At 44.4% G+C, this 12,373-nt stretch overlaps 1 protein-coding gene across 1 annotated transcript in view; it reads right to left on the reverse strand.

The window, feature by feature from the left end:
• Positions 1–12,373, reverse strand: part of Ryr3 (ryanodine receptor 3) — a 535,270-nt gene that overhangs the window by 47,568 nt on the left and 475,329 nt on the right. Inside the window, exons 70-73 of the mRNA XM_076570297.1 lie at positions 8,201–8,371; positions 7,864–7,923; positions 3,407–3,538; positions 2,851–2,963 (exon numbers count right to left, since the gene is read on the reverse strand). Of these exons, the coding sequence (XP_076426412.1) occupies positions 2,851–2,963; positions 3,407–3,538; positions 7,864–7,923; positions 8,201–8,371 (476 nt within the window). The remainder of the gene's footprint in view (positions 1–2,850; positions 2,964–3,406; positions 3,539–7,863; positions 7,924–8,200; positions 8,372–12,373) is intronic.

Consider the following 12,373-nt stretch of genomic DNA (forward strand, 5'->3'; position numbering starts at 1 on the left):
TGGGTATGCCATGCTGTGAGCATGCCTTCTGTGTGCCTCTGGGATCCAGGCTATGCTCTGGTGTCTGGCTCATGCCAATTCCTGTAAGCCAGGAATGACTTCCTGGAAAGTTAGCTACAGAAGCACAGCTAAGTGTGAAGGAAGTAGCAAGCTAGGATGAGAAGGGAGGAAAAGACGAGAGTGGCCATTAAGTGCTGGTTGGTGTTTTGGTAGAACCGGAACCTTGCTCTCTCCCATTAAAATCTGACCAATCAGAATTTTACTTTAAAAAAATTGTACAAAATATGTATTCTTATGGGAACATTAAATCATGGCCAAGAAAGGAGTCATGTGCAGAGAATAAGCTGGTGTCTTTCAGGTTACATTACCATTAAAATGGGTATTAGTCTGTCATACTGAGTTTTTTCATTAACCTTTTCCAGCCAAACACGTTGAAAGGTGATCAGGAAGAAATTGTTAATTTTGTGTCTGGAGAAAAGCATACAGGGTTTTCTTTAAAACACCAACACCAGAGAAACAGCATCTCTATGATCAGATAAGTCCCTTCAGTCATTTAGTCTGGAAGATTCCATTAGCGCAGACCATCACAAAGTAGGGAAGAGGGGCTGCCTCCCCAGTTGCCTGCTTGGGGAGTGGGTTGTTACAAAATTGACTCACAGTTCTTCATGCTAGAGAGAAAACCCAGGCAGCGGTTCTAGGGCAACTGGCTTAGGGATGTCATGCCTCCTTACAGGGGTTCCGTGAACTATTCTGACACATACAGGTGTAGGAACGCTGAAAGAATACCCAGACAGGAAGGGGTGGCATCAACATTATTTTTTTTAAATGCTTGTTTTTGAGTGGGATGATTTCTGCCTGGCTGGCCTGGCCCTGCACAGGCATTTTTTAGAGCTCAGTTCTTCATGCTATATCCTCAGGCAGGAGTTTTGACCAAGAGAGGATGGTGAACGTTTTCTAGTGTTTTCATTATTTCCAGAAAAGAAAGAAAAATTGTACACACTTCTACAATATCAACTTCACGTTTATGCGAGGACTTCTCCATCCCCTGTACCTATGGCTGGCTTCCATGTTCATCTTTTTTTTTTTCTTTTGTTTTTCGAGACAAGGTTTCTCTGTGTAGCTTTGCACCTTTCCTGGAACTCGCTTTGTAGACCAGGCTGGCCTCGAACTCACAGAGATTCGCCTGGCTCTGCCTCTGGAGTGCTGGAATTAAAGGTGTGCGCCACCACCACCCGGCCCATTTTCATCTTTTTATTCATAAATTCTCCTTGAGTTAATGCTGTTTCATTCCCCTCCAAATAAAGCCAAAGGGAGAGGCCCAGAGAGCAGGTGCACATCTCCGAAGGTGTGATTTCCCCACCATCTTCAAAGACCCTCAAAGGGAAGACTCGCCTGGTTTAAGGCAAGGTGCAGAATATTCTGGATAAATAATGGTCAAGATCCCCCATTTGACAAAAGCAAAGGCCAAGCATAGGATGGTCCCTGGTCTCATATTCTAAAGAAACATACTGTTGTATAGGATTCAGAATGCTTTGGTTCAAGTCAGTTGTTTTTCCATGACCAGGTGAGACTGTTCCCAGAGACTGGGAAATTGATCAATCAAAGGTTGTTATTCAGTCACCAGCTTTGTAGACTGATTACAGACCTACTTCACATATTTTCCAGTCTGTCTAGAGAAGGATGAAGTGGTCTTACCACCAGACATGCAGAGACAGTTCTGGCAGTCAGTACAGGCCCTGCCTCTTACTGGTATTACTATGGCGTAGATCTTCAATGCCCTCCAAAGGTCATGCATTGAAGGACTGATCAACAGTCTTGGATGTTACTGGGAGGTGGCAGACCCTTTAGAGGTTGAGGTCTAGCCATAGGAGCAAGGTCACTGGGACAAACCACTGAATGGGGTTGTTAGGACCTTGTTCTATTCCTCTTTCTGCTCCCTCACCTCTGTTAGGCGAGAAGCTTTGCTGTAGTGCACATTCACACATTTACTCCTATAGACGTTCTCTTTCACCATAGACTGAAAATGACGACACCATGTGGACTAAAGCCCCTGAAACCATGAACTAAAACCAACCTTTCTTTCTTTTAAGTCAGTTTGCCTCAGGTATTTTGTGGTAATAGAAATTGGACTAATACAGATTCCCTTCCTTATATTGATAGAAGATATGCTACACAGTTTGCAGAAAAAAACAAGAAAGCCCCAAAATTTCACATAATTTTTACTTCAAAGTACAAAAGACCAAGATAAGTACATTGTGTTTCTGTCTAGCCTCTTTGGGTCTCTCTAGCCTTTTTTCCTCTTTGTTTTAAGACAAGGGCTTGCTATGTGGTCCAGGCTAAAGTTACATTCATGATCCTCCTCTACCTCCTGAGAGCTGGGATTACAGGTATGTGCCCCCATAACTTTCTTCATCTTGATGGGAGATACACTGTGATGAAGGATTCTTGGGTTGCAATTTGCCTCTGCTCAAGAATAGTAAATTTTGTCTTATCACCTTGTGCTTGTGCAGGGAATGATGGAATTTGGGCTAAGGTACTTTAGAAAACAGCTCCCTTTTCTCAGAAGCCTTTATGTTCTCACAAAGACTCCTATCTCAGCAAAAGCAGAGAGCCTCATTGTGTGTTGGGAGGCTATGAAGGCCCAGGATGAGGCAATCTCACCAGCTTCCATACTTACCTTGATTGCTTAGTAGACCATTATAGTCTGCAGTCTGCAAGGTGCCATGAGCCAAGGACCCCACTTTCTATTGTCAGGATCAAATTTAAGGGCCACAGAGAGCTCAGCTCTGGGACAACACCTTAATTCCAATCCCTGGCTCACCTGGCAGAAAATAATGATGGGGCCCCTACCTGGGCAAATTGTAGAGAGGAGCCATCCTGAAACAGGCCACCACTGCTCGTTTCCGCTGCTTGGACAACAATTTGTGCCATACAGCCTTTTTGGACCTCAAAGGCTGTTCCACCTAAGAAGAAGTCACATAAGCAGGTACACAGTCGGCCCATCTGAGTGGCAGACTGAGTAGCTCAGGCATCTTAACTCTAAGATAATTTTGGTTCCCCAACTGAAGTTAGCAAGCATGTCCCCAGCAGGAAGTCATCCTTGTGTGAAGGTCCTTTGTTTCTGTCATTTCCCAAAGGCCACTAGACATATATCGCTGTTTTACAAATGGCAAAGAACTGAAAAACCTATTTTGAATGCATAGCAAGAACTTATAAACAGCACAAGGGAAAGCTACAGAGCTACAGCCGGAGGCAGCAGGCAGCACTTGGGGGTGATATGGGATCCACTCTGGTGGTTGCCTTTTGCCTCAAGGGGTCTCCTGTAATTGGGAGCCCAGTGTAGGGAAGATCTTTCTATCCTCCAGGGCAGTCTTGTTCACTCACTCCTCAGAGCAAAGCTCCATACCTGCTCCAGGTGGAAGAGAGCTGCTGAGATCCTCTGCACACGCTCCACCGTCTTTTCTGGGTTAGAAGGTTCTTCATTCCTCAGAACATCTTTGTAGAGGTTCAGCTGCCATTTCACAGCTGGATCATCTGACTGAAAGTTGTAGCATATCCATGAGCCAAGCAATTTCCGTACCTCTTGTGCTAAACAACAGTTTTAGTCCCACCAGGGTTCCATATAATAAGACTCATTTGATTATACTTTCTTTTCCCCCTTGGTTAACCCCACCGATCCAGAATAAAACCACCACCACAGTTTAAAGCCTTTTTTTTTGGTTTTTCGAGACAGGGTTTCTCTGTGGTAGCTTTACCCCTTTCCTGGAACTCACTTGGTAGCCCAGGCTGGCCTTGAACTCACAAAGATCCGCCTGCCTCTGCCTCCCGAGTGCTGGGATTAAAGGCGTGGGCCACCACCGCCCGGCCTAAAGCCAATTTTAAAGCGAGCTTTAATTGAATACTGGCCAGGTGGATGGGCTCTGGCCAGGTCCATACCCAGGTTCCTGGGAAATGGCCCAGAATCACAGTTTGCAGTGGCTTAAGAAGGAAACCCCATAATTCATTACATTTCCCATCAGGTCCAGTCAGGGGCAAGCTACATCCTCATGTACCTATAGCCTGTGGACCTCCTGCCCACATGTGATCAAACACATCTGTGCAGAGGGTAAAACAAACTTGTTTAAGGGAATGAAAACATGTGGTTTGTTCTCTCCCATGAACAACAGCCTCCAGCATTTCAGGAACTATCTGTCCTTGGGCAAGGGGCTTGCAGATCAGAGGCATTTTTGCTTCATGGATCTCTTCCATATAGCAATTACAACTTAAAATTTGGCTCTCACACCTTCCTCCTCTTTCCTTTCCCTCCCTCCCTCTTATATTAAAAAATATGTTATAGCCGGGCGGTGGTGGCACACGCCTTTAATCTTAGCACTTGGGAGGCAGAGGCAGGCGGATCTCTGTGAGTTCGAGGCCAGCCTGGTCTCCAAAGCGAGTTCCAGGAAAGGCGCAAAGCTATACAGAGAAACCCTGTCTCGAAAAAACAAAAAAAAAATGTATATTTTTATTTATGTGTATGTGTATATAGCTCTGTGAGTATATGACACACGTGTCTGGGTGTTGGTGGATGCCCGAAGAGCATGCTGGATTCCCTGGAGTTATAAGTACACTCGTGAGCTGACTGATGTGATGTGGGTGCTGGAAGCCAATTTTGAGTCTTCAGGAAGAGCAGCGGGTGCTCTTAACTGCTGAGCCATCTTTTCAGCCCCATTCCTCCATTCTTATTCCTGCGACATATAAATGCTACATATGAACTGCATATTCCCATCCCTTTATCTCTTAGTGCTACATTTTGGATGACTTCCATAAAGCCATCTTCCAATTTATCAACTCTCTGTTTGGCTGTACCTACCTTATAACTTATGCCCATAGATTAAGGTTTAAATTGCAAGGTAATTCATCTGTATAATCCTTATGCTATTTTTTTTTTTTTGGTCAAACACATTTCCCTCCTTTTAAAGAATGTTCTGATTTTTTTCTTTTGTGGATTCTATTGCTTCCTTTGTCTAAATGTTTTTACTGTATTTGTATTTAAGTTCCTTTCTCTTAGTTCCTTGTTGCTAGAATTACTCACTTGGAGCATTCCCTTACGTATTCTGAATCTTTTGAGTCCATTTTCAGGAATGGTTTTATTTACTTGCTTTCCACCCACATTTTAATAAACAGAGACCCTCCAAATGGTTTCACGTTTGTTTCTGAAGGAGATACATGAGTTTCTCTGGCCCTCAGCTAATTTTGTTCAGGTCTCACACCTTGCAATCACGACAGGATAAAGTTACTAAAGCTCCAGCCCTAAGGCATGTATCTGACTGGAGCACCTGAGTTCTCTCCAGGAGGCTGGCTTCCCCTTGTGACAGGGCAAGACAGTGCAAAGTTTTCTCCATCTTGTGTTTTTTTTTTTTTTTTAAATTCTAAAAATGTTCATCAGTGAATGAAGTAAATCTTATATTGCTGAAGACAGGAAACACTTTAATTCCATCTTGTATTCTTGCTGAGGCCATTTCAAGTTTAACTAGAATTTGATCTTGATGAAGAATTCCATGGAGCCGGGTGGTGGTGGCATATGCCTTTAATCCCAGCACTTGAGAGGCAGGGCCAGGTGGATCTCTGTGAGTTCAAGGCCAGCCTGGTCTACAGAGCAAGATCCAGGACAAGCACCAAAGCTACACAGAGAAACCCTGTCTCGAAAAACCAAAAAAAAAAAAAAAAAAAAAAAAAAAAGAAAGAAAAAAAAAAGAAAAAAAGAAAAAAAAAAGGATTCTAGGGAAAACTATTCAACTCTATTCTAGGAACCCAAGGTCAGGATGTCCTAGCTAATTTATCTTAGTGTCTGTGAAACTGCTTGTTTGTATGGAACCCCCTCCAGCTAACTGTTTATCTTAGCTTCTGTTAAAACTGCTTGCTTTTGCAAAGCTCCCTGGAACATCAGAGTGAGATGCCAGGATGTGGTTTCTTCCTTTAAAAATCCCTGTTGTGGCCACACTTGGCTGTGGTCCTAGCTAGCTGGAATAAAGAGTTTCAATTGGCTACTGTGAAAGGACCAAGCAGATGCCATAACAGGCTGCTCAGTCTTCTCTCAGAGATCAGGTCTCAATTTCAGTTTCCTGAGACTGAGCAAGCAGTCTCTGGGAAGGCTGTCAACAAAAGACATAGTCTTTGCAGTAGCTCCCTTTCTGCTCAAAGTTCAGCCAGATGTTTACTGTCTGGGACCCCTCACCAACTTAGAGTTATGTGCATGAGTCAAGGACAGAGTCTAGACCACTAAGCCAGCCCCCACAGTCAGTACGTGCTAGGCCAGCCAGCCCCCATGGAGGCTCAAGGACAAAGCCTGGGACTTGTGCTGGACTGCCCCCAAAGTGATAATTGTAACCACCAACCAGTAAATTCAAAGGTTACATGCCCTCACCTAATTAAAAGAGAACAGAGATAAAAGTAAACCAATCCGAGTTGCACCCATGCAAAACCCCGCCGCCAACCCCCCGAAGGGCTTGTGGTTTTTGCCTTTAAAAAGCTAGCCACACAAAGAAAGAGCAACTCCTCCCTGCCTCACTGTATTGGGTGTAGGAATGAGTTCCCTGTCTAGACTTGTATCTACAGAATAAACCTTGCTGTTGCATTCTGGACATCCAAGGTCTTTGGTGGTCTCTTTGGGGTCACAATCTGGGCATAACAACTGTGTGTGAGTGGTCATCTCTGGTGGGGTCCCATAACACCCCCACTGCTAAAAGTTGAGCTTCTTATTTTTGGGCAGTTGGGATTTTTTTGTTATTGCTTTTTTCCTCTAGAGCATTTTATCTACCTTTGCTATACATTTGGGGGGAAAGAATCAGTACTCTTGTTTTTCTTCACTCTCATGTTAGGGTGTAATGTACCCTGAAAACAGAACTGTTCAGAATTAAAGAATTAGAGAAATCTCAAGTTTCCTTTAAACTCTAGCTCTTATTTTCTTATTTTTTTTTAAACCCATGACACAGTCTTATTCTGTTTCAAAAGATCTCCAGGATGGCAGGTGCTAAAATGTCCTCCCAAGTGATTCTTTCCCTGTTCAACAAACCTTGTAGCCAATACATTTTGTGACTTAATCCAAATGCCTTCTGTGATGGCTTGATGTTTATGTAGTAGAAAGTATGCCATACACTTATCAGAGGACTCTTTGCCATAGCAAAAGAATGAACAATAATTAAAGGCACAGCAGTAGAGTTTAGCCTTTTTCTTTTTCTTTCTTTCTTCTTTTCTTTGTGACAGAGCTTTCTGTAGCTCAGGCTGTGTTCAAATTTGCTATCATAACCAACATTGACCTTGAATTCCTGATCCTTATGCCTTTGCCTCCCATTTATAGCAATTAAATAGTTCTTACAATACATTTTAAAACATGAGTAAGGGGCTGGAGAGATGGCTCAGTGGTTAAGAGCACTGACTGCTCTTCCAGAGGACCCAGGTTCAATACCCAGCACCCACGTGGCAGCTCACAACTGTCTGTAACTATAGTTCCAGGAGACCTGACATCCTTACACAGGCAAAACAATAAATACATTAATTAAAAAAAAAAAGCCAGGCCATGATGGTGCACGCCTTTAATCCCAGCACTCAGGAGGCACAGACAGGTGGATCTCTATGAGTTCCAGGCCAGCCAGGACTACACACAGAGAAACCCTGTCTCGAAAAAATTAAAATTAAAACATGAGCAAGGTGTGGGGTGGTATACATTTGTAATCTTAGCATTTGGGAGGCTGAGGCAGGAAGGTCTTGACTTTGAGGCTAGCCTGGGCTGCCTAGCAAGATGCTAGCTTAACAGTCAGACAAACACCGTGACTGAGGAAGACTGGTCCTACAGCCAGCGGGGCTGCCTGTGAGAGGAAGCATCACCTTTTCCTGCAGGTGTAGGTTATTCCGCAGATGTTCCTTGACCTCTTCATCAGTGTCCCTCTGTGGAAAGAGGCTAAGTTTTATTCCTAGGGATCACCGTGGAAATGCAAACGAGGGTTCAGGAAGTATGGACGGACAGTGCACAATTGAACGGCAATCTGAGAAGTGAAGGAGACTTATCCCCAAGTTACTGACTCCCAGACAGCTTTACAAGGTGCATACCTTTCCCTCAACCCCCACCCCCCAGCCCTCAGGGGACCACTCCTTTACAGGCTGAGTACCATCCACTCCCCACAGCCCATACTCTGTACTCAGCCCGCCCACACAGGCAGCTTACACAGCTGTATCGAGATTTTGCAAGAGAGATGAGCTCCTGGTCGCCTGGAGTACACATGTTCAGACCAATGGGCAGCATTTTCTTGAGCGCAGCCACGATGAGGGAGGTCTGGATGGAGTACAAGTCTCCTCGCCTCTTTGTCTTCTTCCGTTCCTGGTCCTGTCCTCCAGACTAGGAGATGATGTTGAAATAAAGAGAAGGGCTCAGTGACTCTCTGAAAGGAACTGCCTCAGCTCAGGGGTAGCTTGCTTCCTTGAGGCCCTGTCCGTACAGGCTGGGCCTTACTACATTTCAAAGAACAGTAGAAAAACAGAAACAAAAGAAGTGTTAAGCGAAAACAAACCAGATGGTCATGAAAGAGCAGCCCAACCCCGAGCCTTCACTTCTGGACATGCACACAAGACCATGGTAGCTAGACAGACACACGGCACAGACACCCGTAGTGCTTGCTTGCTCGCTTCTGTACCGAGTGGACAGCAGTCACAACAAAAAGAACGACTTCTTACACCAGGTAAAATAACTCCAACAAAGAACAGCTCCCTACCACTGGGGTACCAGCTAACATGTGGAAGAGCACCTCGCCCGGCACCAGTGGCCTATTTCCAGGGCTGAAGCTGGTATTTGACAGCACAGGCCTTCCACATAGCCTCTCCACCCACCCTGGGGCAACACAAAGTCTTACAGGAAAATCTACAGTAGGACTGCTTCGGGATCTGGCTGGGAGGAAGGTGTAAGAAAATCTAGACATGGATAGAAAAAAACAAAAAGCAAAAAAACAAACCCCTAACCCTATGGGAGTTTTTAATTGTTTCCATTTTAACTTTGGATATTTGCATGTGTCTGTGGGTGGGTATGTGCACATGAGTGCAGTTTCCACAGGGGCCGGAAGAGGGTATCTAATCCCCTGGAGCTGGAGTTACAGGATGTTGTGAGCTGCCTGAGGTGGGTGCTGGGAACTGAACTGGGGTCCTCTGTAAGAGCGGTAAGTGGTCTTAACTACTGAGTCGTCGCTCCAGCTGATGAGTTTTTTTTTTTGTTGTTGTTCATGCCGTGTCCTCCTTTTCAGAGTTCACTCAGCTAAGTATTAGTGTTTTTGTTTTCTGAGTTTTGTTTTTGTTGTGGACGTAGAGATGCAGCTTTGTTGTTTTGAAACAGGTCTCACTATGTAGCCCATGCTGGCCTCGAGCTTGGGCTGATCCTGCTTCAGCCTCTCTACTCCCAGGATTACAGGTATAAAATACATAGCTGGTTCTAAGTGGGAGGCGTAAGAGAGAACTCTGACTTGCTTCACTGTGGACGAGGGTAGCTGCCAAACAAGCAACTGAAAACACTTAGCAGCCATAGCATAGCATGTGGTCGTCTGGGTGGGCTCAGGAGACGGGAGCCTACAGCAACCTGCTTTTACGAGGCTCTGAGGGAAGAGCAATGCTGACCACATGGTTCTCTACTTGACAGACTTTACCTCAGCTGAGGAAGCAGCTGATACAAGTAGGGAGGGCTTTGTGGCCTGCAATTAGTCAGGGCCCATGGTGAGGGAAAGCTGGTTTTGCTTCGAGAGTGTGTCTGCTCAAATGCAGTACCAGTAGTGTGATTTACAACGACATGCGCACAGAGCGCTGTGTCCCTATTACCTCCCCTAGAAGTGGCACTCCAGGCCCATTTATGAGGCATGCATTTTCCTTTTATTTTTTATATCTGTTTTATTTTACATGTATGAGTGTTTTGCATGTATGTTTTGTATGCATGTGCATCATGTATATGTACCATATGTAGGCCTGGCGCCAAAGAGGTCAGAAGAGGGCATTGGATCCTCTGGATCAGATGGTTGTGAACCACCATGCAGGTGCTAGGAACTAAACCCAGGTTCTCTGGAAGAGTAACAAGTGCTCTTAACCACTGAGCCAACTCCAAAGCCCTGGACATGTGTTTTCTAGAGAAGAGTCAGAATTAGTTCTGCCTTTGGACCCATGACTATGTTCCAATATGCGAAAGAGATTCCTAATGATGAATGACAGTTGAAAATGTGGTTTTCCTACTGGGCTAGGCAAGCAGCACTTTCAGGTGGTTATATTACCGTTCGGAAGTCAGTCTTGTGAAAGAGAATTGCAGAGGCATTGTGTCCCCAGGACTCCAAAACCACAAGTGAGCCCCAGGATGCAAGTCAGGAAAGCGGTACTACAATTGAGGAGGAAAGATGTGATGCTAAGGGCCAGGGGCCTCTCACATACCAGGACAGCAGAGTGTGAAGGCTGCTTCACACAAGACTCTACACTGCAAGTTCTGTTGCTCACTGAGCTTCATTGGTTCCTTCTGTGTTCTACCACCAAGTGGAGAATTCCAGCAGCAAAACCCATCTGTCGTCCGTCACCTAAATTATCCGTTAAGGATAGAATCTGGCTATATACATATGAACTACATGGTATTATGCATGTGTAAATGTGAACAGTAACACACAGCACATGGGTAAAAATGCCAAAATGTAACTGTGGATTTGATATAGAATTCAAGTGATTTCTCAGTTAGCCTCTGGTTAATTTTGCCTGTATCATATTCTAATCATAACCACTACATGTATGACTTCAATATGTCTGAAACATAAATAGAGCATGTCTAGTTCTTAGGACAAGCTTACAATAGTTTAGGAATGAAAACATGATGCTTAGGGATCTTGAGTTTTTTGAGGTCACACAATAAGAAAGCATCTGAGACATCACCCAGATACAAGTCTATCTTGCCAAGGCTCCATTTTTTTTTTCTGCGAGCTGCATGTAAATTGGCTTTTACATGCCTCCCATTCTCCACCACATACCTTGGGTCAGAGGGTTTGGAACAATAGCACTAGATACTTACTAGTGAACAGAAAGAAAAGAATGTCTACATAAACTTTAGGAACAATTGGAAACTTATTCCATCATGTGTACATTTTGTGTAAAAACTTAAGGTTATCTACTGATGTCAAACTTGAGTTCAGTCCCTGGGAGACTCTCCTCCAATCATGGTAGCTTGAATCAGAGGCAGCACATGTACAGTGTGAGAGGATTGGGGCCACTAACAGAAATTAGAAATGTGAACCTGGTGCCATGGCAGCAGAGTGAGGCTCTGAGGCTCCCAAGCCCTGCTGGTCCTCCCCATCTCTGGCATTATAGTGGCTGCCAAACTAGGAGAGAAGGCCTCCGGGGGAAGGGAGCAGAAAATGCAAGGAGACCTCATTAAAGCAAGGCTTGCCTGACTTCCCCATCCCAAGGGTGGATAAGCCTCCATTCACTCTTGGACAGGCTACTTGTCTTCCCTGGGGACCCACAGGTTGGAAAATCCATCAGTACCACCCCCATGGTGACCACAGTGTGGACGGGGACAGAGCCTGGTACCTCTCTCTACTACTAGGACAGAAAAGACACATCATGCATTTGACCTGTACCTTTACTTGCATGGCCTGTGTGGAAAGACAAAGGGAAAGAAAGAAGAAGAGTCAGTCAGTCAAAGCAGGGATCCAAAGCAGCAGGCAGTGTGTCATTCATGGCTTCCTGGGCCCAGTTGCTCAGTCAGCAGAACAGAAACTCAACAGTTCACGTGAGCATAGCATGAAGACTGAGGGGAGGTTAGGATGTAGGTTAATTTGCCTGTAAAGAACTTATATATATATCCTCATCAAGCACTTCCGGCCTGAAAGGAAATTACCTCAGAGACCAGCCTTCCTGAGTGTATGCTCTGTAGATCCCACCCACAGTAGCTACTCCCAGCAATTCTTTATATCTACAGTGTCTCCTCTTTTACTTCCTTTAGCCACAGGGGGCTGCAGACAATTTGCATGTACCCAAAGACCTCAAGTTTTAATTTCTCCCATCTACCACATTATCCACTCCAGCAGATTAGAGAATCAAGTTAAGGGCAATGCCTTTGCTTCTTCTAAAAGGTCTGCATTCATATATATGAATATATATATATATATTCACATTTTTGAATCTTTTCAAAAATCTTTAAAATATTTTTATTCAAGTTCATTTGGTATATTTGGTGTACAAACCATTAGCCTAATGTGCTATTTTTCCCCATTTTTCTTTTTTATATTTAAAATGTTTTTCATACACTATGTTTTGATCATATTCTTTCCCCTCTCCCAATTCCTCCCAGATCCCTATCCACCAAACTTTATGTTCTTTCTCTCTCTTAAAA

Source organism: Peromyscus maniculatus, chromosome 4, assembly GCF_049852395.1.
Source record: "Peromyscus maniculatus bairdii isolate BWxNUB_F1_BW_parent chromosome 4, HU_Pman_BW_mat_3.1, whole genome shotgun sequence".
Lineage (NCBI taxonomy): Eukaryota > Metazoa > Chordata > Mammalia > Rodentia > Cricetidae > Peromyscus > Peromyscus maniculatus.